At 37.6% G+C, this 21656-nt stretch overlaps 1 protein-coding gene across 1 annotated transcript in view; it reads left to right on the top strand.

The window, feature by feature from the left end:
* Nucleotides 1-19825, top strand: part of LOC127649373 (potassium/sodium hyperpolarization-activated cyclic nucleotide-gated channel 2-like) — a 70449-nt gene extending 50624 nt beyond the window's left edge. The window contains exons 5-8 of the mRNA XM_052134434.1: nucleotides 2275-2421; nucleotides 3888-4128; nucleotides 14058-14222; nucleotides 18864-19825. Coding sequence (XP_051990394.1) covers nucleotides 2275-2421; nucleotides 3888-4128; nucleotides 14058-14222; nucleotides 18864-19825 — 1515 coding nt within the window. The remainder of the gene's footprint in view (nucleotides 1-2274; nucleotides 2422-3887; nucleotides 4129-14057; nucleotides 14223-18863) is intronic.
* The last annotated feature ends 1831 nt before the right edge of the window (nucleotides 19826-21656 follow it).

Below are 21656 nucleotides of genomic sequence, written 5' to 3'. Positions count from 1 at the left end.
AAGATGGGCAGGTGGTTCACCTTTTTAGCACAACAATGATCCTAAACTCACCACCATAAAAACAATGCTGTGGCTTAAGGATAGGAAGGTCAAAGTCCTTGAGTGGCCAAGTCTGAGCCTTGATCTTAACCCTTGTGTGACTTTCGGGACATTTTTTTTTTTGTTTTGTTTTTTTTCTATCATTTTGGTTGTGTTCATTCCAACAGCATAAATTTTGCCAAATGTGTGTATTTTTGGGGGAATTTTGATATTTCAACCTCAGTTCCTATAATACATCTATAATACACTGTGTACACAAAATAGTTACATTCAGGACCTTCAGGACAAAACTGTCCCCATTAAAACTGCTGTATTTGATCCCAGTGCCATTAAAGCATAAAATCATGAATTCTATATTATGTTATATTATGCTTTCATTCTGGTGCCCAGGTTACAAAATGTACATTCTTAATATTTTCCACCAGATGGCGCCATTTTTCTCATGTTTAGCCTATGGAGCAAATACATGCTTTTCCCCTATTTTCTGTTTGCTGTATTATACTGCAGGCCAATTGAATAAATGATGCAGCTAAAATTGTGTGGGTGTGTTGGTATGAATGTTGGTGTGTGTTTTGTATGTGTGTATTGAGGAATTTGTGTGTGTGTAAAAAACAACAGTGACATTATGTAAACAACCTGGCATTTAAAGGGTTAAAATCCTGAAAATGAATGTATATTTGGTAGTTATGATCAGGACTGATCTTGGTTAAACAATTATCTCATTGAAAGTAGAAAATAATATTAATATATATTATTATTATTATTATTATGGCAGTTTTTTGATGCAGAAATGTTTGTCCTCTAAGGACCTCTGAGTGACTTTTATTGACGCACAAGGGTTAATACAATATAAACCTGTAGATGGACTTGTAGAGAGCAGTCCATCACTGCTCACCCCTCAATTTGCCTGAGCTCTAACAGTTCTGCAAGAAAGAATGGGCAAATATTCCCCAATCTAGGTGCGCGAAGCTTGTAGAGACATATCCGAACAGACTGATGGCTGTAATTAAAGCAAAAGGTAGCTCTACGATGTATTACATCCAGGGGGATGATCACTTTTCAAACCCTGTTATCTTAGTTTTTCATCTTTAATAAATTTTTAAAACTGTTGCCTCCCCCTGGGGCTTGATTTTAGGTTGTAAGACAAAAGAAGTGACTATTACAAAGGGCTAGGGTGATTTTCTAAATGCACTGTATGTTTTTACTGTTTACTTTTAATAAATGATGAGCATGGACTGGCGAGGGGGTTTGACGTCTAGAAGAAAGAGTGTTTACAAAGTACATTGAACTCTTATTTCCAAACGATCAAGGGAAACAATATTTTTCATATAAAAATTGAAATGCTGACTTTGCGAGATGCAGCCTGCTTTCATTTTCTCATAAAGTCCTGGTAAAAGAGTAATGGAGAAATCTTTAAAAAGCTCAAGACGGGGGCAGTTATTCAACAAGTGGTTCAGAGACCTTTACAGGTGCTACGCAAATCCTCTGTCAGCAGATTCTGTTGTGCAACAGGCAAAACACACAGCTGCATGCAATCTGACCTGTTTTCTGTTTGCATAAATCATTGCCATTCTCTGTCTGTCTCCGTAAATAACGCCGTTTGAGGGATGTTTGCTCATTAGCTAATCACCTGAGCCTCGGAGGAGCAATTCTGACTCTGTAATATTAGGAAACGAGACAGATAAAGGGAGAAATCTATTCGGACTCAATCTGACATGGTTGATTCTTCAACTATGGACACTTCTGACCATGTGGACGTTAAGAACTCTCTTTAAAAATACTTTTTACACTCTTCTTTATTTACGATAATTCGTCCACTAACTGTGGATATACATACCTCTCGGGAGATTTCTGTCATATTTTTTAATCTTATTCCCATAAATAATGGTCTATGTTTATTTCACTCTGTGTTTAGATGATCATAGTTTCATGCATGTAAAAATGTGTCTGGGTCTGGGACGAGGCTAAAACAGTCAAATCTATATAAAAAAAAAGGCATTTGAAAATTACTAAAAAAACAAGGAAAATGTACAATTAAACTTTAATGAGACCTTTCATATAAGTTGAAATCTATACATTTATGCATTTGTCAGGTGTTTTTATCCAGTGTGACTTTAGTGCATCCAAGGAACAATACACGCTTCATATATGTTCCCTGGGAATTAAACCCACATCCTATATAATTGAGCTACAGTAACACCAAAATCCTTTACCTTTATTTCTCTCTCTCTGCAGTACAAACAAGTGGAGCAGTACATGTCCTTCCATAAACTACCTGCAGATTTCCGACAGAAGATCCATGATTACTATGAACACCGTTACCAGGGTAAGATGTTTGATGAAGAAAGCATCCTAGAGGAACTAAACGAGCCGCTCAGAGAGGTGAGGACACACAGATGTGCGTGTTTGTTTTTGGTTGCTTGTGTCTGAGCAAAGGTCTGTCTATCTCTATTAATATATTTGGAAAAAACTCCCAGAAGGCTTTATAGTTTGGAAATATGCTTTCCACAAAAAAAATGTACTGAAGCTGGGACTACCTGTAGCCTCCAGAATAAATAGCTTTTTCAGATTTTCTACATTTAGTACTATTTTAAAATGAAATAATAAAAAAATGTAAAAATTGTGTATAGATTTTTATGTGTGTGTGTGTGTGTGTGTGTGTGTGTGTGTGTGTGTATATATATATAACTTATTTATTTTATTTATAAGTACTTTTTAAATGGATAGTTTCCCTCATTGATGAATCTTATAAAGAAAAATTCAGGTAAAAAAAAACTAAACTTTTATTGTATAATAAAATAAAATAATTACTATATAAATATTGTTACATTAAAAAAAATGTTTTATTGTGCCATTATTTTCATGACAATTATTAAGCGCATTTTACCCAATTCTCACTGTTGTAAAGTAAAAAAAAATAAAATAATATATATATATATATATATATATATATATATATATATATATATATATATATATATATATATATATATATAATTCTCATTTCTCTGTAATATAATCCTCCTGTCCAGACTCAAATAAGACTTTTAAAATAAAAAAAAACTAATTCTGGGACTTGAAATGGTTCATATTTCGTTTGATGCGTTCTATGATGTCATCATATATGACGGTGGTGGAAATTACTTTTTAAAGCATTTTTGATTTATGATTTATATTAATTTATGATAATATATTAATTTACTGATTTATATTCATTTATATTTTATTATTAATTTTCAATGTATATTTTCCCTTATAGGTCATAGATATGTCAAATTTAACACCAAAATAGAAAAAAGAAAAATGTGAATATATATTTACTTTTGTTAAATATTAAATTAAAATAAATAAATAAATAAATTTAAAAAAAAAATATATATATATATATATATATATATATATATATTTTTTTTAGTAATGTGTCATTACTTTAATGACAATTATTTTTTTTTTCCAAATTAACATTACTGTAATGTGAAAATAAATAAATAATAAAAGTCCTCCTGTTTGGACACAATTAGTACTTTTTTCAAATCAGCATAAATTAAATTCAGTCCTTTCATTCATTTACTTTTAATAAAAAAATTTCTTTACAATACTTTACAGTTTAAATATTTATTTTCTTTACTATAATGAGAATATGTTTGACAGATATCAATATTAAATATGTTACATTTTCTTATTATGTAAAATAATTTCTTAATTGATGGAGTTAAATGACCTAAACATGTCTTTACAATTTTCATAAGATTCACCTTTACACTGCTTTAAATAAATGCTGTGTATGTAACATGTGTACAGTTTGTTTGACCCCCATCAATGTCCCATCTGTTTTCATCTTCTCTTAGGAAATAGTGAACTTTAACTGCCGTAAGCTGGTGGCCACGATGCCCATGTTTGCCAACGCCGAACCCAACTTTGTGACGGCCATGCTTACGAAGCTCCGTTTTGAAGTCTTCCAACCAGGCGATTACATCATCCGTGAGGGCACCATTGGCAAGAAAATGTACTTCATTCAACATGGCGTCGTTAATGTTATTACCAAAGGAACTCCCGGCTTGAAACTTTCTGATGGCTCCTACTTTGGAGGTACAATCCAGATTACTCAAATGAACCTTGTTAAATATCTGTGTAAATTAGATGGAAATTAAACCATTTCTTTGCTTAATTAAAGTGCTTAAACTTACTGAACCCAGTAACATTTTAAAATAATTGAAGCCGAAAATGATGTGACCTCTTTCATTTAAGTACTCAATGACTGTAATTATATTCACGGCAATCAATATTTTTGCTTTACCTCTTTAAGACCTTTGCTTCACTTGGATGAGTGTGCCAACATCACAGATCTGCTCTGGCCTGACAGTGATATGCATTTAGCCAATAATTCCAGCCAAAGCTTTTATAGTGAAAAACATTTTGGTCTTTCGACAAAAAAACAGTTCTCAAAAAGTTCTCATCTCGGTCAACAAACCGCTGTGTGGGCTGATGCTGTATTTTATTTCCTTGTTCAGTTATTTTAAGAAGTGTGGAAATTCTGCGCAACTATCATCACTATATGGAACCGTGATGAGCCAAAAATGGACATGTCAGGCCACTTAAACAAATGGTTAATAGAGCGGTTCAGGTTGTAGCAGAAAACCCCGAAGAGAATTAGCATTTTCGAGCCATGGGAACCCTTAGGATTTTCCTGGGTTTTTTATAATGGCCGTTTTGGATTTAAGAGTAAAATAAGGTCTGTGCTAAACATTTCTTGAACATTTCTTGTTGCATTGGTGGTGGCGTAGTGGCTAAAGCACAGGGCTGTTATGCATAAATGCATAAATGTAAATGTAAATGTAGTGACTCGCCTCAATCCGGGTGGCAGAGGACGAATCCCAGTTGCCTCCACGTCTGAGACCGTCAACTTGCGCATCTTATCACGTGGCTTGTTACGCGCGTTGCCATGGAGACATAGCGGCATCCACGCTCAACTCACCACGCGCCCAACGAGAATGGACATTATAGCAACCACGGGGAGGTTACCCCATGTGACTCTACCCTCCCTAGCATTCGAACTAGCGAACTCCAGGGGTGGTAGTCAGCATCTTTACCACTGAGCTACCCAGACCCCCAAAGCCGGTGTATTTAAAAAAAAAATGTTGCTTAATGGTTGGTCGAGAAGGACTGCAAAGTTTCTACTGTTTTATAATAGTCCGGAGCATCAGTTTGAGGAGAATATTGCTGAGCTAGTAAGTTTAAGTCAATATATTGTTAGCAACGTGCCTGAATAATAACACCTCCAGTTTTATGACTTTTGACTCAAAACTTTTGAAGGTTACTCTATCGCCCCCTTGAGTATCGAGGTTTGTTACTGCCACGGCAAGAACACCTTTAGTATGTTCAGCCAAACGGTGCCTTGGCAATATGCTTGCATCTGTGGTCGTATTCTTGTGCAAAGTATTTTTCTGATAGGAGAAATTACACCCAAAAATCAACACACTTCACCTTTAACCTCTTAAACTCTGGGCGGGCCAGAAGCATGCGATAAGTTTACACCTAAATTGTAAACGTCCCTGGATACATAAGTCACTCATATGTGGAACCATTTGAAAGCTTAGAATCTGAACATTATAAAGAATACAATCACTTTTGCATTTATGTTAAATAAAGTAACAAAATTAAGCCTGAAACCCTCAACGTCACAAATGAGCGCCACCTTGAGGTGATGATAGTACAGTATATAGTTTTTCACTTAGCACTTAAATAAGCAAGTCATATATCAAATGAAAGCTCTTGTTCTTAGGAATGTGACTGTGCAGATAATTTCATTGCCCTAACACCACAGTTCAAATTATTATCAAAAGAATCACGAAGGGAAATATGATCTCCGTAAGACAACAAAGACAAACGTCTTATGTCTGCTCCAATAACTGCTTCTGTAAGCCACAAGTATCAACATACACCATATCAGCTCTTACCTTGGGCTGTTAATTTTTCAAAATGTGCCATTTTGTCTGTGAGCTTGCTTTGTGTAAATAAACCAATTGTTTGGTTTACCAACCAATTAATGAGTTCAAGCTCAGAGATGGGAGTGAGGAGACGGAGAGCAGTGATGCAGTCAAGGGCGGCTGTGGCTCAGTTGGTAGAGCGGGTTGGCCACTAACCGCAGGGTTGGTGGTTCGAAACCCGGCCCACACGACTCCACATGCCGAAGTGTCCATGGGGAAGACACTGAACCCCAAGTTGCTCCCAATGGCAGGCTAGCACCTTGCATAGCAGCTCTGCCGCCATTGGTGTGTGAATGTGTGCGCTTTGAATACCGTTAAGGCTTAAAAAGGTGCTATATAAGTGCAGACCATTTACCATAACAAAATATAAAACTCAGTAATTCGTTTCATTCTCTCTCTCTAGTGGTGGCGTGGCCGTATATATGCCACTCTCCACCATGCACACTGGAATTAGAGAAAGGTGTTAGACATAATTTAGCCCTTACCGCTTTTTCTCTCTCCGGACGGGGACTCGACCATGAGCTTCTAGTCCATTCAGAGGCCGAGACATTTAAAGGAATAGTGGGGAACATGCAGGTGATCCAAAAAGGACTGAATGACTATGATGCGAGTGCTCAGCTGCATTAGAGCGCCACCTACATTTCAGATTAAGAATTATTTTTCATGAACTTGCTGCCATCCAGTGGAATGAAAGAAGGTTTTTGGATGGAAATACAGCAAACCGAACCATGACACAAAAAACTAACATTTTAATGATAAGATGGTAAACATATACAGTATTATTTATTAACTTTTGCAATCTTTTATTTAAATGGGGGTGGTTCTGTAAAATGAGAGCTTGCTTTCTTTTTCTTAGGAGTCACACCAGCAAGCCCCACCCACATTGAAATCTCTTATCTGTAAATTTAACATAAAATATGTTCTGATTGACTGTGTTGGACAGATAAATTACTTATCGCTGTAAACTTGTCACGTCACGCCTGATTAGAACATGGTGTTAGCTTCTTTATTTTCCAAATTCATCTGATCTTCACTACAGCAAATTCAGATCTGCAGTAGCTATCAAATCAATTGTCTTGGTTCTAAGTTGGCAGAGAAATCCAGAACCCTGGATAATCTGTGTGTTGCTGAGGAGAGGAACACGATCTCGCTGCAGCCTTAAATCCGCATGAGTCAGACGATTTTAGCTGCAGAGTTCAGAGAGGCTTGGAAGAGATTGAAGCAAGGTCATAGACAAACTGATGTCTTGTGTAGCTTGAGATAAAGTGACAAGAAGGATCTATGTTCTAGTATTACCCAGAGGAAAATGTTATTGCTCAGGGGTTGCTCTTTCATAGCTCTGGGATTTGCTAATGGAGCTCTCAGTTACAATTAATAGCCTTGTTAAAACATTTTTCACACTAATTATTTTTTTTATTTGTCTACTATCCATTTCATGTAAAAACAGTGTATGTGTACAGTACATGCATCACTGGAGATTTTTATAATTTTTTCTGAAAGTCAAGAATATTCCTACCACTGTCATTTCCTCATTTCCTCTGAAGTTTGTGGTGGAAATGACGGTGATGGAAATACAATTTTTAACGTTTTTCTTCTTTTTTTAAATAAAATATCTGACTCTTTTGTCAGTGTACTTTCATTGCTAACATTTTATGTATCCTGAATACACACAATTAAATTATATTTTCACACTTTTTGCATAATTTGTCAAAATTACAGCTTGATTGGAAATGACGCCCAATAAAAACATTCTGCTCACAAGTGATATTTACGTTTTTAAACATCACTTGTCTCATATTTCATCTAATGCATGCTCTTAACTGTCACTTTTGTACACTTGGTTAACTAGTACAGTACATTTTGAAAAAATTTATTAGGGGTGAAATAGTTTGGCGTGGTGGAAATGACGGTGCAACGGTGGGACAGGCATAATAATTAGAATATATAATAGAAATAATTTCCCCACAATAGATATTGAAATGGTCTATGTTTATATATTTTTTAAATATGTAATAATATTTATTTTATTATGGATTATATTTTAATGTTGGATTTTATTTATTATGATATTTTCAATGGATCTGTATCCATCATGGATCTATATCGAAGCGTGAGGACCGCCCACTTGATGGCTAGACACTCCTTCTCTACCGCGCTGAGGTACAGCACCGGGCGCTCCTCCCCCTCTACCACCTGCGAGAGCACGGCCCCCAGCCCTCTGTCTGAAGCGTCCGTCTGCAATACAAAAGGGAGAGAGAAGTCAGGTGCATGTAAAAGTGCATCTTTAACCTGCGTGAACGCCTTTTGGCACTGCTCCGACCATTGGACCGGGTCTGCAGCCCCCTTTTTAGTGAGGTCAGTCAGCGGGCTGGTGACGTCCGAAAAATTAGGCACGAACCTCCTATAATAGCCAGCCAGCCCCAGGAACTGCCTCATCCCCTTTTTGGTCTTGGGTCTTGGGTAAGTCGCAATCGCCACGGTCTTGTCAATTTGGGGACGCACCTGGCCATGACCCAAGTGGAACCCCAGATACGGTACCTTCACACGGCCAATCGCGCACTTCTTGGGGTTTGCTGTGAGCCCCGCCCGCCGCAACGACCTCAGGACCGCCCTCAGATGTGGTCTGAGGATCCGATCCATGAGGTGCTGAAACGTGGCTGGGGCCCCAAACAAACCGAACGGAAGAGTCACAAATTGGTGCAATCCGAACGGTGTGGAGAAGGCTGTTTTGGTTTGTCTGCTGCTCTTGAGATGTGCCAGCAACTTTTCGAAATCTTGTTGCTCTGATTGGATAATAACTGCTAATGCAATAGATATGTGTTTGCTTTTTTATGGTTAAAATATGCAAATGTCACTCTGTTTTGAAAGCATCACCACAACAGTTAAACTTGTAGGGTCAAAATGAACATTTTGCCACACGTGTGTACACTACATTTTCACTCTTATGTGCAGTACTATGCGATACATCATACGTGCAAAGTCAGTGGGCATGGCCGTGAAGTTTGGCTATTTTGGTGCAAACAAGCGCTAAGTCTAGGCACAAATGGGTTGGTGAAATCGCACGTGCAAAGTTCTAATGGCCTGGGTCAAATTCTGAGGTTCTTCTCCGGGTTATTGCACCGTCTGCGTCCTGTTATATATTCCATTTCATGTCAAGCAATGTCGATATAAAATGAAGACAGCCCATTCATAAGAATTTGGTTGTGTAAATGGGTTGTATGCAATGCATCCTATTGATCTACAGGCACACAGATAAAATCATGGCTAGTTTTAAAAGTGGTCGATAGCTCTAATATCATAATGCATGCTCTTAACTGTCACTTTTGTACACTTGGTTAACTAGTACAGTAAATTTTGAAAAAACGTTATTAGCGGTGAAATAGTTTGGCATGGTGGAAATGACGGTGCAACGGTGGGACAGGCATCATTTTGAAAAATGTGTAGAAATAATTTCCCCACAATAGATATTGAAATGTTCTATGTTTATATATTTTTTAAACATGTAATAATATTTATTTGTATTATGGATTTTTATAGTTTAATATTCAAAGTCTGGGTTTGGGACAAGGCTTGAACGGTAACATCTGTACATGAAAAGCATTTAAAAAAGAAAATAAATAAATAAATGATGAAAGCCAAGTAAAAAGTTTCCAAGTTTGTTTTAATGAGACCTTCATATAACATAAAGAAAAAAGTTAAAATCTTTTAGTCGTAAAAAATAAAATCATCCGCCAAGTCATGAAATTGCCAGATTTATGGTGCGTTCACATACAACGTGAAGAAAATTTAGTTTGACCGATGGATTACAAATGTGTTTAAACTTGCGTTCGCGCGAGTAACACGAACCCTTGCGTATTCCCCCTTCACTTCCGGAAAAGGACAGGAGGAGGGGCTTCTACGACTTCGTTCAAAGTAAAGTACAGCCAATAGCTGGAATCAAGTAGACGCGCATATTTTCGAGAACTTACCGGGTAGTCCAACTTCCTCGCTCACTTTCCTCCAAGCGATGTCTTTTTTTCGTCTCTGTACATGTATGACGTTGTGTTATACAATTCCGGGTGCCCACAGACCACTACAACAGTTTTTTTCATCCATTTTTCCAAATTTGTTCTGCTGCTATGTCATTGACATCCGGACAGTCTCAATGCTGATAAGCTTTAGCGGCAATGTGTCATGCAGATTCGCGTGTTCGAGTCGTGCCATTCGCTTCATTCGCCCAGCGCAAGTTCGCATCTATTCGCATCTTTGCATTGACTTTGTATGTAATCGCGCCGCGCGATATGCTTGCCTTGCACGTGAACGCACCATTAGAAGAAACACCCCAAAATATTAACTTTTTTCAAATGTTTCTCTTAACCTCCTGAGACCCGAGTGTGACTGCTGTGTGCATTTGCAATTTCCCTTTTTGATTTGTAACTAGTAGCACCCCATAAAAAAGCAAAAAAATTTAAAATAGTTTTCCTAAACATTTATAATCAGATTTTTTAATCAAATTGTTTAGTATGTTTCCAGGAGTGTTGAATATTCATGTTTTTGAGACATTACATACATTGCATCAGAAATTAGCATAATTAAATTTTATTCAAAGTAATGTCCAGCATCATCCAATCACTGCCAACCATGATAAAATAAGAGTCTATGTATTGATTACCATTGTCCCGTGCCTGCCAAACATGTTGAGTGATCCAAACATCATCTGCAGCCTGAAACTGTTTGAAGTGAATGCATTTAGCTGCATAGAGAGTTATAAGATTGTCCCTTGCTCCCTATTGAGTGAATGACTTAACCTGCAGTGTGCTGTCTGTCTGCACTGGTCTCAGAACATTTCAAATGCACCTTATTTTCATCCTGACTCTATATAAAGCTTCTGAAAGCAAAAATGTTTAGCTTTTGGATGAACCCATTGATTCTCGATATGATAATGCACAGTAAATATAGGATTTCTAAGGAAACGTTCTAAAGTGCACATTAGTGTACATTGTGTTAGCAGCGTGGTGTTAAAGTAACATTTGCTAAAAATGTTAACAATTGCATATCAGATGAAACTAGAGACTCTAATCGTTTGACTCAGACAGGTTAAATTGTAAAAATGTATTAAGCTTTCTTACCAGATGTCATTTTGTTGGTGTTTCTCTCAAAGACCAATTCTGCTGTGATTAGCGCCATGTTGTTCTGGCACATGGCTCAGTGCATCACAAGTTTATCTCTTTACTGACAGCACAGTCTCAAGAACTGAGATTAGTCAGTTGAAATGAATGTATGTGTTGTGTATAGCTAAGCCAAAATACAACCACGCCTGTGTATGAGGGGTCACACAAGGTTAAAATTCCTTTTGTGTTTAATCAAAAGAAAAAGCAAATTAGGTTGTGTTTATGTCCACACAAGAGTGCTTGATTACCTTTGAAATATTTATACTCGATTTGATGAATGACCGCAGCTCCCGGTGAACACCGCGGGAATGACAAGGCTCTCTAAAATCAGCCAAAGCTTCCAAGGGTGTGAATTGTATTTTGTGGATTGATTTCGGGAGCAGACAGGAAAATGGACCAAACACACAGAGGACCTGATGGATCGTTTAGGGTTTAATACAGAGGATGACGCACAACTTGTACGATGAATGATGTTTATTATCTACAGAGACACTTACGGGACAGTTCTCTCCAATCCTAAAGAGCTAGATGTTTCATACCCGTATTCCAATATTGTCTGAGTTAAATTCAATCTAAGACAAGCTGTGGGTGTGTTTTTTCTTCTTCTTCTTAATATAGACACAAAATAACCTTGAACAATCACCATGAAACAATGCCTGGTGGGAAGGGCTGGGCTGTATGACGATATAGATGCTATACTCTATATGGTGGAAATGTGTCAACCGGTAGAGATTTTGCTAAACCGTTTATACCGCGCAGCTATCGGTGGGCAAGACTACTTTACGCAATTTACATAGAGAAACCACCCTAACAATATTCAAAATTATTAAAGGACTATTCTGGGATCAGTACAAGTTACGCTCAATTGACCGCATTTGTGGCATAATATGGATTAAAAAATCAACACGTCCCTCAATAATAATAAAAGCAAAAATCAAGGTTACAGTGAGGCAATTACAATGGAAGTGAATGGGGCTAATTAATAAACGTAAAAATACACATTGATTTAAAAGTATAGCCAAAAGTTGAAAACATTATTTATGCTAACATGATGTTAGTGTGATAAAATCTCTTACTTTATATGTGCGAAGTTATTTCCAGTATTACAACTTCCTTGCCATAATGACACAATGCTGGTAAACCCTATAAGCTATTTTATCACACTAAAATCATGTTAACATGTGTTTTTTGTATTTTGATAGCCTAACTAGGCACAATTAAATATGGCTAGATGCATTTTAAGTTATAAAACACAATTGTTCACTGTTAGTTCATATTGCATTAAAATAATGTTAACTATACAACTTTAACATATACAAATGTTTTAGCAAGTTTTGAAGTTTATAGATTATATAGGATTATATTGTGAATTTAAATGCACAATAATAATAGACACAATATGTAGAAGGGCTGGCATTCCTAATAATGTAATATATAATTTGTATTCATTCTTGTTCTCACGTTAATGCAGAAAAAAATGGCATAAATGGACATGACAGTTGTGAATGCGGCACATATCTATAGGCTACATGATGAGGTTAATCATCCAAAATGCTTCGAAACCAGCAGATTGTGACTTCTGAGATATCAGAAATTGTATATATTGGAAATTATTTATTGTTGGAACAGTAAAACGGCATTTTTACCTCTTTATACTATGTATTTTTAAGCATTTTAAAGAGTTAATTTGCTGATCTGATGACAAAATGTAAGTGGCAAAATATCGGTAACATTATCCGACAAGTTATTTGTTGTTAAAATTGGTATCGGTCAAATAATTTGATATTGGTGCATCCCTATTAAGTGGCAAAATATCGGTATCGTTATCGGGAAATTTTTTTTTTAAATCTATATCGGTCAAACATTTTTAAATCAGTGCATCCCCATTAAGTGGCAAAATATTGGTAATGCTATCGGCCTATATTTTTTTGGTTAAAATCTGTATCGGTCAAACATTTTGATATCAGTACATCCATATTAAGTGGCAAAATATCGGTATCATTATCGGATTTTTTTTTTTCTTAAAATCGATATTGGTCAAACATTTTCAAATCAGTGCATCCCCATTAAGTGGCAAAATATTGGTATCGTTATCAGCCTGTAATTTGTTTTGTTAAAATCGGTATCGGTAAATTTTTGTTATATCAGTACATTCCTCTTATGTGACAAAATATCGGCAATGTTATCGGCCTATAATTTATTGTTAAAATCAGTATCGGTCAAACATTTTCAAATCAGTGCATCCCTACTAAGTGGCAAAAGATTGGTAATGCTATCGGCCTATATTTTTTTGGTTAAAATCGATATTGGTCAAACATTTTTAAATCAGTGCATCCCTATTAAGTGGCTAAATATCGGTATCATTATCAGCCTATAATTTCTTGTTAAAATCGTTATCGGTCAACCATATTCATATCAGTACATTTCTACTAAGTGGCAAAATATCGGTATCATTATTGGCCTATAATTATTTGTTAAAATCGGTATCGGTCAAACAGTTTCATTTCGTGAATCCCTATAAAGTGGCACAGTATCGGTAACATTATCAGCCTATTTTTTTTTTTTTAAATATAAAGTTATCTGCCTATAAATTATTTTTAACATCGGTATCAGCCAAACTTTTTTTTATCGGTGTATCGCTATTAAGTGACAAAATATCGGTATCTTTATCGGCCTATAATTGTTTGTTAATATAGGTATTGGTCAAACATTTTCATATCTGTGCATCCCAATTGGCTACTTTTACTTCCCAGAACTGTCGGACATGCTTTCACTTCCAGACATAAGGATTCTGTTGCTGAATGTATCAAACATAAAGTTTGGATGGAAACATAGCTACTGTGTTGAAGTGTGTGACTTTCACTGCCTCTCTTTCTATCAGAGATCTGTTTGCTGACGCGAGGCCGTCGCACGGCGAGCGTGCGAGCAGAGACATACTGTCGGCTGTACTCTCTCTCAGTGGACAATTTTAACGAGGTGTTGGAGGAATACCCCATGATGAGGAGGGCGTTTGAGACTGTGGCCATTGACCGACTGGACCGCTTAGGTAAGCAAAACTAGAAATGCTGTCTGAAGTTTCTGAATGGACAATTACATTATGGGATCTCTCACATTTAAAAGGTCTTAAAGGATTATTCAGGGTTAAATACAGCTGAGAATCTATCGACAATATCTGCAGCATGTTATCCATTACTACATATAATATTGACTTGTGTCTCAGGAAAAAGGAAACGTGTGTCCAGTAAAGCAATTACAGTACAATGAAAGTCTATGGGGCAAGCATACTGGAGGGTTTAAAAGCAGAAATATGAAGCTGTTTTTTTTTGGTTAAAATGTTTGTTGTTTGAGTTGCAAATAATGTTACTACTCCCTTAAAGATATTGATGAAATAATTGTCCTGAAATTATGTCCTGAATCTCAACGGTCTCTGTGACAGCTGTAGACTTTATAAACAGCAAACAAAAATGTGTCCAAGGACCATGGACATTGACACTTTTTACCTGTCAATCATTTTGCTCGTTCTCATAGTATCGTAGTTGCAGTGAATGATTGAGACTTACTGACATTTTTAAGCTATGTTGTTCATAACAGTTGTCAGTTGAGGGCACTATTTTGCTGCTGTTGTTTTAAACAACCGTTTCTGGATGATGTCAGTTTCAGTAAAGCAGGGTTTTGAAAAGAGGGGGTGTGGCTAATTCAACGGCTCAGTCTCGTGGAAGTAGAACGGCTGAAATCGCTTACAGCACATTTAAGCTTTATCTAACCCTGAATAATTCTTTAAAGAATTGTTTTGAAGGTACATTATGAAAACAATGCTCCAAAACATGTTTGTAATTAGTGATGTGCTGGTATACTGTGTAGTGAGTTTGGTAGTATAAATGTACACAGGATGGGTTAAAGTGCCCGCGTACCTCCACCATTATATGTAGGGAAACAGCATGTGTGAGCTAGGAATTAAATTAAACTGTCCATATTCTACATTATTATGTAAGGATATTTATAATGGAATTAGTCACATTCGACAACCATTATAAATTAGATAATTGACAAATAACTAGATTATTTGTCTTAATACAGTTCTCCACCATTAAATTCGTAATACAACATCTCGTTGTATCTGCTCACAATTTCTATTGTAAGGAATTATGATTAATTCTCTTATTGGAGTAATATTCTCATGGCTTATTGAAAATAATATTACACATTTAAGGAACAGCTTTGATGCAAAATCTTTTAAAAACAGGGATGAGATTATTTATCACAATATACCACAGTCAAATTATCTTTAAAAGGGGAATATGAATAATGAATCATAACTCGTTATAATTCATTATAAATATTTGGATCAGTTAATAGAATTAACTTGATATAGCTGAATTAATATTACAATCAATTAATCTGTTCGTCCAGCAAACACTCAGTATTGATCGTCTATCAACTCTCGGAAAGGATATTTTCCGTGGCCATAGAAAAATAACTCTTTCTTAGCCTGTAGCTGTGATCAAATCGTTAAATTGACATTGACAAATCGCAAGAATGTACACAAAAGCTTTATTTAACTAAATCACGAACACGTAACTAATCTAAACAAACACATACAAACAAAATATGCATACATGGGAAATGGAAAAGTGAAAGTGGATGAAACCGGAACAGAACAGGGGAATGAAGCTATGAAAAGGGTCATTTAATCATCTGAAAGAAGCATCAGTTTCTTACTTCAAAGCACCATTGTTAACAATGGGGTTCACAGCTTATGCTAAACCTCTGTTTAGTTAGCTAATTGTACAATACTTGCAATGCCTTGGCTGTTGAGAAAGCGCCCGGATGCAGTGTCAGGAGAAAGTTCTTGATGGTTCCTTGAGTTGATGGTGTTGAAGTTGCAATCCATTTCTTCCGCATTGAATGAAGAAATGATGATGAACTAGCGAGGTTAGTGTGACTCTTGTTATGGTCGAGGAAGTTACAAATGGCTTAATTTGTTTGAGGCCTGCCGACCCGTGACTTCACGGTCGCACCGGGTGTTTCCGGTCCCACACGACCAGCAACCAGGATAGGAAGAGAAGAGCAAAGACACACTGTCACTCCGACAGTGTCCTTTAACTCCTGAGGGAGGTCACTCCTCTCGAGTTTGGCTTGACCATTGAGAAAGGTGCAATTTTCCAGTGGGAAAAGTTCCTTTGTTTGGAAGCTGACTCATTTGCATGATTGGGGTAAACTGGCAGTTTCTGCCCCTTTATGATCTGATTAATATAACAAGCATACAATGCATGCTATAAGGAGGTGATATTCTGTACTATACACCAATGTGCAGGGCATCTCACAAGGATTAGTTTGATAGAAAGCATGATACCGATAATTTTACATTATCTAGTGGTTCTGTCATAAAGCATGCATGAAACGGTATACAGTACAAAAGACACTATACAAGACAGTAATAATCATATGAACAATGTCCTGGGGATATGCATGTTCATTTATAGAACAGCTATTTTATAGACATTAAGTCTATAAATTAATGAAGAAAAGTCTGTTTTATGGGCTTGGAAGATGTGTCTTTCCTATGGGGGAATGGAGTGAATTATTCTCCCCGCATTCCTTAGCTTTGCATGTGGCTACCCTCCCCCACCTTGAATGTCTCTGAGGTCCACTAGTTGCTGGACCAGTGTCAGCAAAGGGAGAGTAAAAGCTGATAATGATCAGTGGGAGAGCAGACATCCCAGAATTTGCTTGTGCCTACTTATTTAAGTTGACCCATTAAATAATGAATAATTGTGTGTCTGATTGGTCCAAGATGCTACAACTGTCTCAGCAAGGCCAATTAATTGGACAATATTTGGCTGATTAATGATTTGGATGACTGCAAACTAATTTGTTACCAGAAGTGCTTATTCCATCTAATGTCTGTTCCAAAATCTACAGATAGCCTTGTCAATGTATAATGCACATTTTCTGTTTTCATATATATATATATATATATATATATATATATATATATATATATATAAATATATATAAATATTCTAAACTAAAGTGTAAGAGCAGGACAGATGTGTTTAGAGATGTCTCTGTATATTTAATTTTGGGACATTGCATATTTTAGCCAGCAGGTGGATGGAAAAGACAATTGTTGTTGTGTAATGTGAGCCAGTTGCTGACGTGAAGTGAGTCAGCTTCACTCAGTGTTTCAACAGCATTCAGCGCAACACGCAACAGACTGATTAATTGCACACTCTAAATTGCTTACCTCTTACCGGACTTTCCACATTGGAGAGGACAAATTAGTGGAGGGCATTGCGGTTTCAGTATTGAAAGACTCTTGCACACCAGCTAGGGTGCGCAAGAGGGAGGATTACCCCGGCTTGGATGGCTATTTTTCCATTGAGAATATAGGATGCATTTTACCAAAATGGCATTATCTTCATATCAGGTGATCGCACATGCTCCATCTCTCTCTCGCTCTCTCTCTCTCTCACACACACACACACACACACACACACACACACACACACACACACACACACACACACACACCCTATGTGCTGATATAGCGCCATATCGCACTCTTGCACGTGTGATATTGCTTGTATATCGGGCATTGTCCACCATGTTATCCCAATATTGGCACCTGTCATATAAAACACATGTCAGTTGGTTACTAATGAGTTTTAATAGATTCAGATTGTGAAATTTTATTTTTCATCAGTGCTGGTACTATGACGCGATCTTTGGTGGGGGACTTGTATGTTTAAGGCCCAGATATACTCCATAAGATATCAAAGAACGAACGGGTATGGCGTCATTTAGAACAAAATCTGGGCAAAAGGAAGGTGTTTTTTAGTTTATTTTGGTTGTTCGGAACAGCTCGTCTTGGCGAACTTTTAGGAAAACGTCTAACCGGCTACTAAACACCTTTTTACTGCCATTGGTCCATGTCATCATTAGGTGTGACCTGAATCTCCACCTACAACTTAGTTTATGTTGGTCAGTTAGTCTTCAACATGACCATACCAGCGTGCTAGACCATTCCATGCGGTTTTTTTTTTGGGCTAATCTACAAAAGGAATCAGATCTACTTAAATACTCTCAAGTACCCATTCACTCATGTGCCATTCACACATCTGTTCAAAGTTATGCCTCTCTTATCATTCTTTTGTCTGTATTCTGCCCATTATTACTCATGTATACACCCATCTTTGCAGTTGTATCAGTGTCATCATAAATTACAAAAACAGTCTGTAATTGGTACACATTATGGCCATGTTAGCGCATTAGCGTCATGAATTTAGAATCTAAACAAGACAGATACAAAAATTTCTACTGCATATATATTATTTCAAATCATCATCAAGTGGTTAAAACGTATTTTTCTGACTTCAGAATGAGGCATAAAGTCACTGATAACACATTTTAATGGTGGGTGGTGTATGGAGTGCCCCTTGATTGTTTCGCAGACCAGACCCCCTTAGACCCGGTCATCCTTTTCATTTGTCATTTGTGTGCATTCAAACCAGTTTTGTCCCTAGAATCTGATTCAGTAGGTTTTCTATTAAATTATTTTTGTGCTACTTAAAAGTACTGTAATACAAGTGGAAGAATTCAACATATTTTAAGCAAATTCATGTGAATAATTAAAATGCATTTAAATGATCAAAAATACAAATAATTATCCATCTCACCCTTGCAGGAAAAAAGAATTCCATCCTAATGAATAAAGTACAGCACGACATCAATTCTGGCATCTTGAACAACCATGAGAACGAGATGATCCAGGAGATTGTAAAGTATGACCGTGAGATGGTGAAGCTGATAGACCTGCAACGCCCACGTGCCTTGTCCATGACGCCATCCATGCCCGGTGGGATGTTCGCACCACATGGCCAATCACAGGGCAGCTCTGCCATTGCTTCCCTCCAGCAGGCAGTTGCGATGAGCTTCTGTCCCCAGTTTGGCGGCCCTATGGTGGGGCCAAGCACCTTGCAGTCACCCAGGTTGGTCCGACGGTTCCAGGTGATACAAAACCTTGCCAGCCCAGTTGCCAATTCTCCCCAGCAGGGACAGCCACCGAGTTCGGTACCATTTGGAGCGCTTGCTGCTGTAGCTTTGGCGAGTACGCCGGTGCAAAGTCCGCTAGTAGCAGCTGCAACTGGTGGACGCACATTCCAGTATGGTGGTGGCCAAATGGGTGGCCGTTCAGGCTCTCAGTTATCACTTATCCAACAGCACGTTCCCAGTCCCACACGAGCCACCCCACTCAAGAGCTCCCACCCATTGCACCAAATGGGCAGCTTGACCCAGGACGCCAGAGCTCTGTCTGCTTCCCAGCCCTCTCTGCCTCAAGATGGCTCTCCACCTGTTGCACCGAGCCCACCACCATCAACTCGCGTTTCCTCTACATCGATTGGCCCAGCCATCCCCGGGCCTTCTGGAATTAGGAGTGCAGTTCCTCAGAGAGTGACGCTACCCCATCAAGCGGCAACAGCAGCAGCAACGGTTGTAAATTACCCATCCACACCACCTCCTACAGGTACTCCAACTTGTGTGGTAGGACCGGCACCTGTGGACTCCAAAATACGCAAGAAAGATTCCATAGTCAGCCTTCCTGAGACGGACAACACAGCCAGATCCAGGCTATCGTCCAATCTCTGACGAGAACTCCGGGACTGTTTGTGATACTTTTGTGAGTCTAAATTGATTTGCATTTGCCCAGGCTCTCCCCGAGCTCTGTACTCTTAGGAGCCACCGTGGAGAAGGTAAGCTTGGTGGCTTTTCGTGGGAACCAGTAGACTTACCTCTGCTAGATGTAAATCTACGCTACAAATAGTTTGACGAGGTTGGATGCCTTGATTCCTCTTGCTCGTGTAGTTAGCGCTGCCCTTGTATAGCTTCCAAAGCTTCTTGATATATTTGTCTTTATTGTCACAGTGAAGTGGAGATATAATGTTGTGTTTTACGTGGTGTATTCCGTAGAGTTCATACAATGCAATCGGGCCTGGGCTGCGACGACAAGAAAATCTTGGACAGGACTTGCAAGAGATTGGATGTCTGCAAATTAACGCTTTGCAAAAGTGTTTTGGACGGTCTCCATTCTTTCTTTAGGGGCTCTACTTGTAGCAATCTAATGAACTTTGTTTCACATTCTTGTAAAATATCAATGAAAAAGGATTATGGGCCGCTGGTCGATCTTATGTCTAAATGTAAATAAGAAGGGAAAAAGGGAAAATAGAAAAATAATTGTATTTACTCGAAAACCAAAGTTAAGCTTGAACACAAGTTTTGGTTGTGTCTGTGTCAACTGAGAAAAACAAGTCAAATGAAAATGTCCTCAATTGAACTGCCTTGATTCCAAGTTTAGAAGCCATAATCATGGTTTGTGTGTTTGTGTACGTGTGTATTTGTTTGTGCACTTGATCATATATGCTTATCATTTATTTTATTTATAAATCTGTTTTCCCAAAAGGGAGTGTAATGCACATGCAGTGGAATGCTTGTATTTTTATTTTGTTTTGTCTGTTTTTTTGAGTGGGTTACTTGAAAAAGGCAATACTTCACTGCATCAAGGTTGCACATGAGTGTTAAGAAATTGGTGTTCTGCAGAACATTTAAATACGCAAACAGAAAAATGAGGAAAGCCAAAAGAATCGTGCTGTTTTATGTGATCCGTGTTGATCAGTACATGCAATATAATTGTGCAATATTCTTGCCCTGCCTTTTTATATAAAAACATCATATCGCAAGCATTAGCGATTTATTCAGTGTTATTTCAAGAATGTTTAAAACTTCATAATTTAAGGCGCTGAATTAGGTGACACAACTTTTGTCTTAGTTTTCAAACTGTTACTGTTAACGTAATTGTTTTTGCATTACGTTTGTAAGGGTCTTTGGAAGTCGTAAGTTTCAGTGTATTTTGATGAAGGAAATAGGTTTAAAAACAGAATAGATTTCTCTCGATTGATTTTTAACATGTTGGGAATAGCTATAGATGAAGTTACTTTTTAAAAACAAATGCTCCGCTCCACCACTTCCGGGTTTTTTTGGCAGCGCAGAAAACCACAGCAGTCTATGAGCGCTTTGCTCAAACTGAGCTGAAAATGTAAAAAGGTGGGGTTGAAAAGCCCATTTCTGAAAGATTATTGGAGATCGGGCTTCTTTAAATTTCCATCAGGATCAATGGATCAGGATAAACTCAGGATTTGGCATTGAGTCTGCTCGAATAAGTCCCACTTACCCCGCAGCTGCTTTTGATAGATTTCAACTTTTCATAAAGGAATTGCACAAACTCCGATCGCAAACCACTGTTCAAGTGCAATGTCTGTGACCGATATGAGGTCAAGTATTCTGAACCTATACGAACAAAACCCATGGAGGGTCTTACATGAAGAGCAAAACCCCATTTCCACCATCACAGCACATAGGCTACTGTTTATTAAAGGATATGCAAACAAAAATAATGTTATACTGCTAAAATAACGTCTTTGCA

This window comes from Xyrauchen texanus, chromosome 9, assembly GCF_025860055.1.
Source record: "Xyrauchen texanus isolate HMW12.3.18 chromosome 9, RBS_HiC_50CHRs, whole genome shotgun sequence".
NCBI lineage: Eukaryota > Metazoa > Chordata > Actinopteri > Cypriniformes > Catostomidae > Xyrauchen > Xyrauchen texanus.
This window is presented reverse-complemented; position numbering and strand designations above follow the sequence as displayed.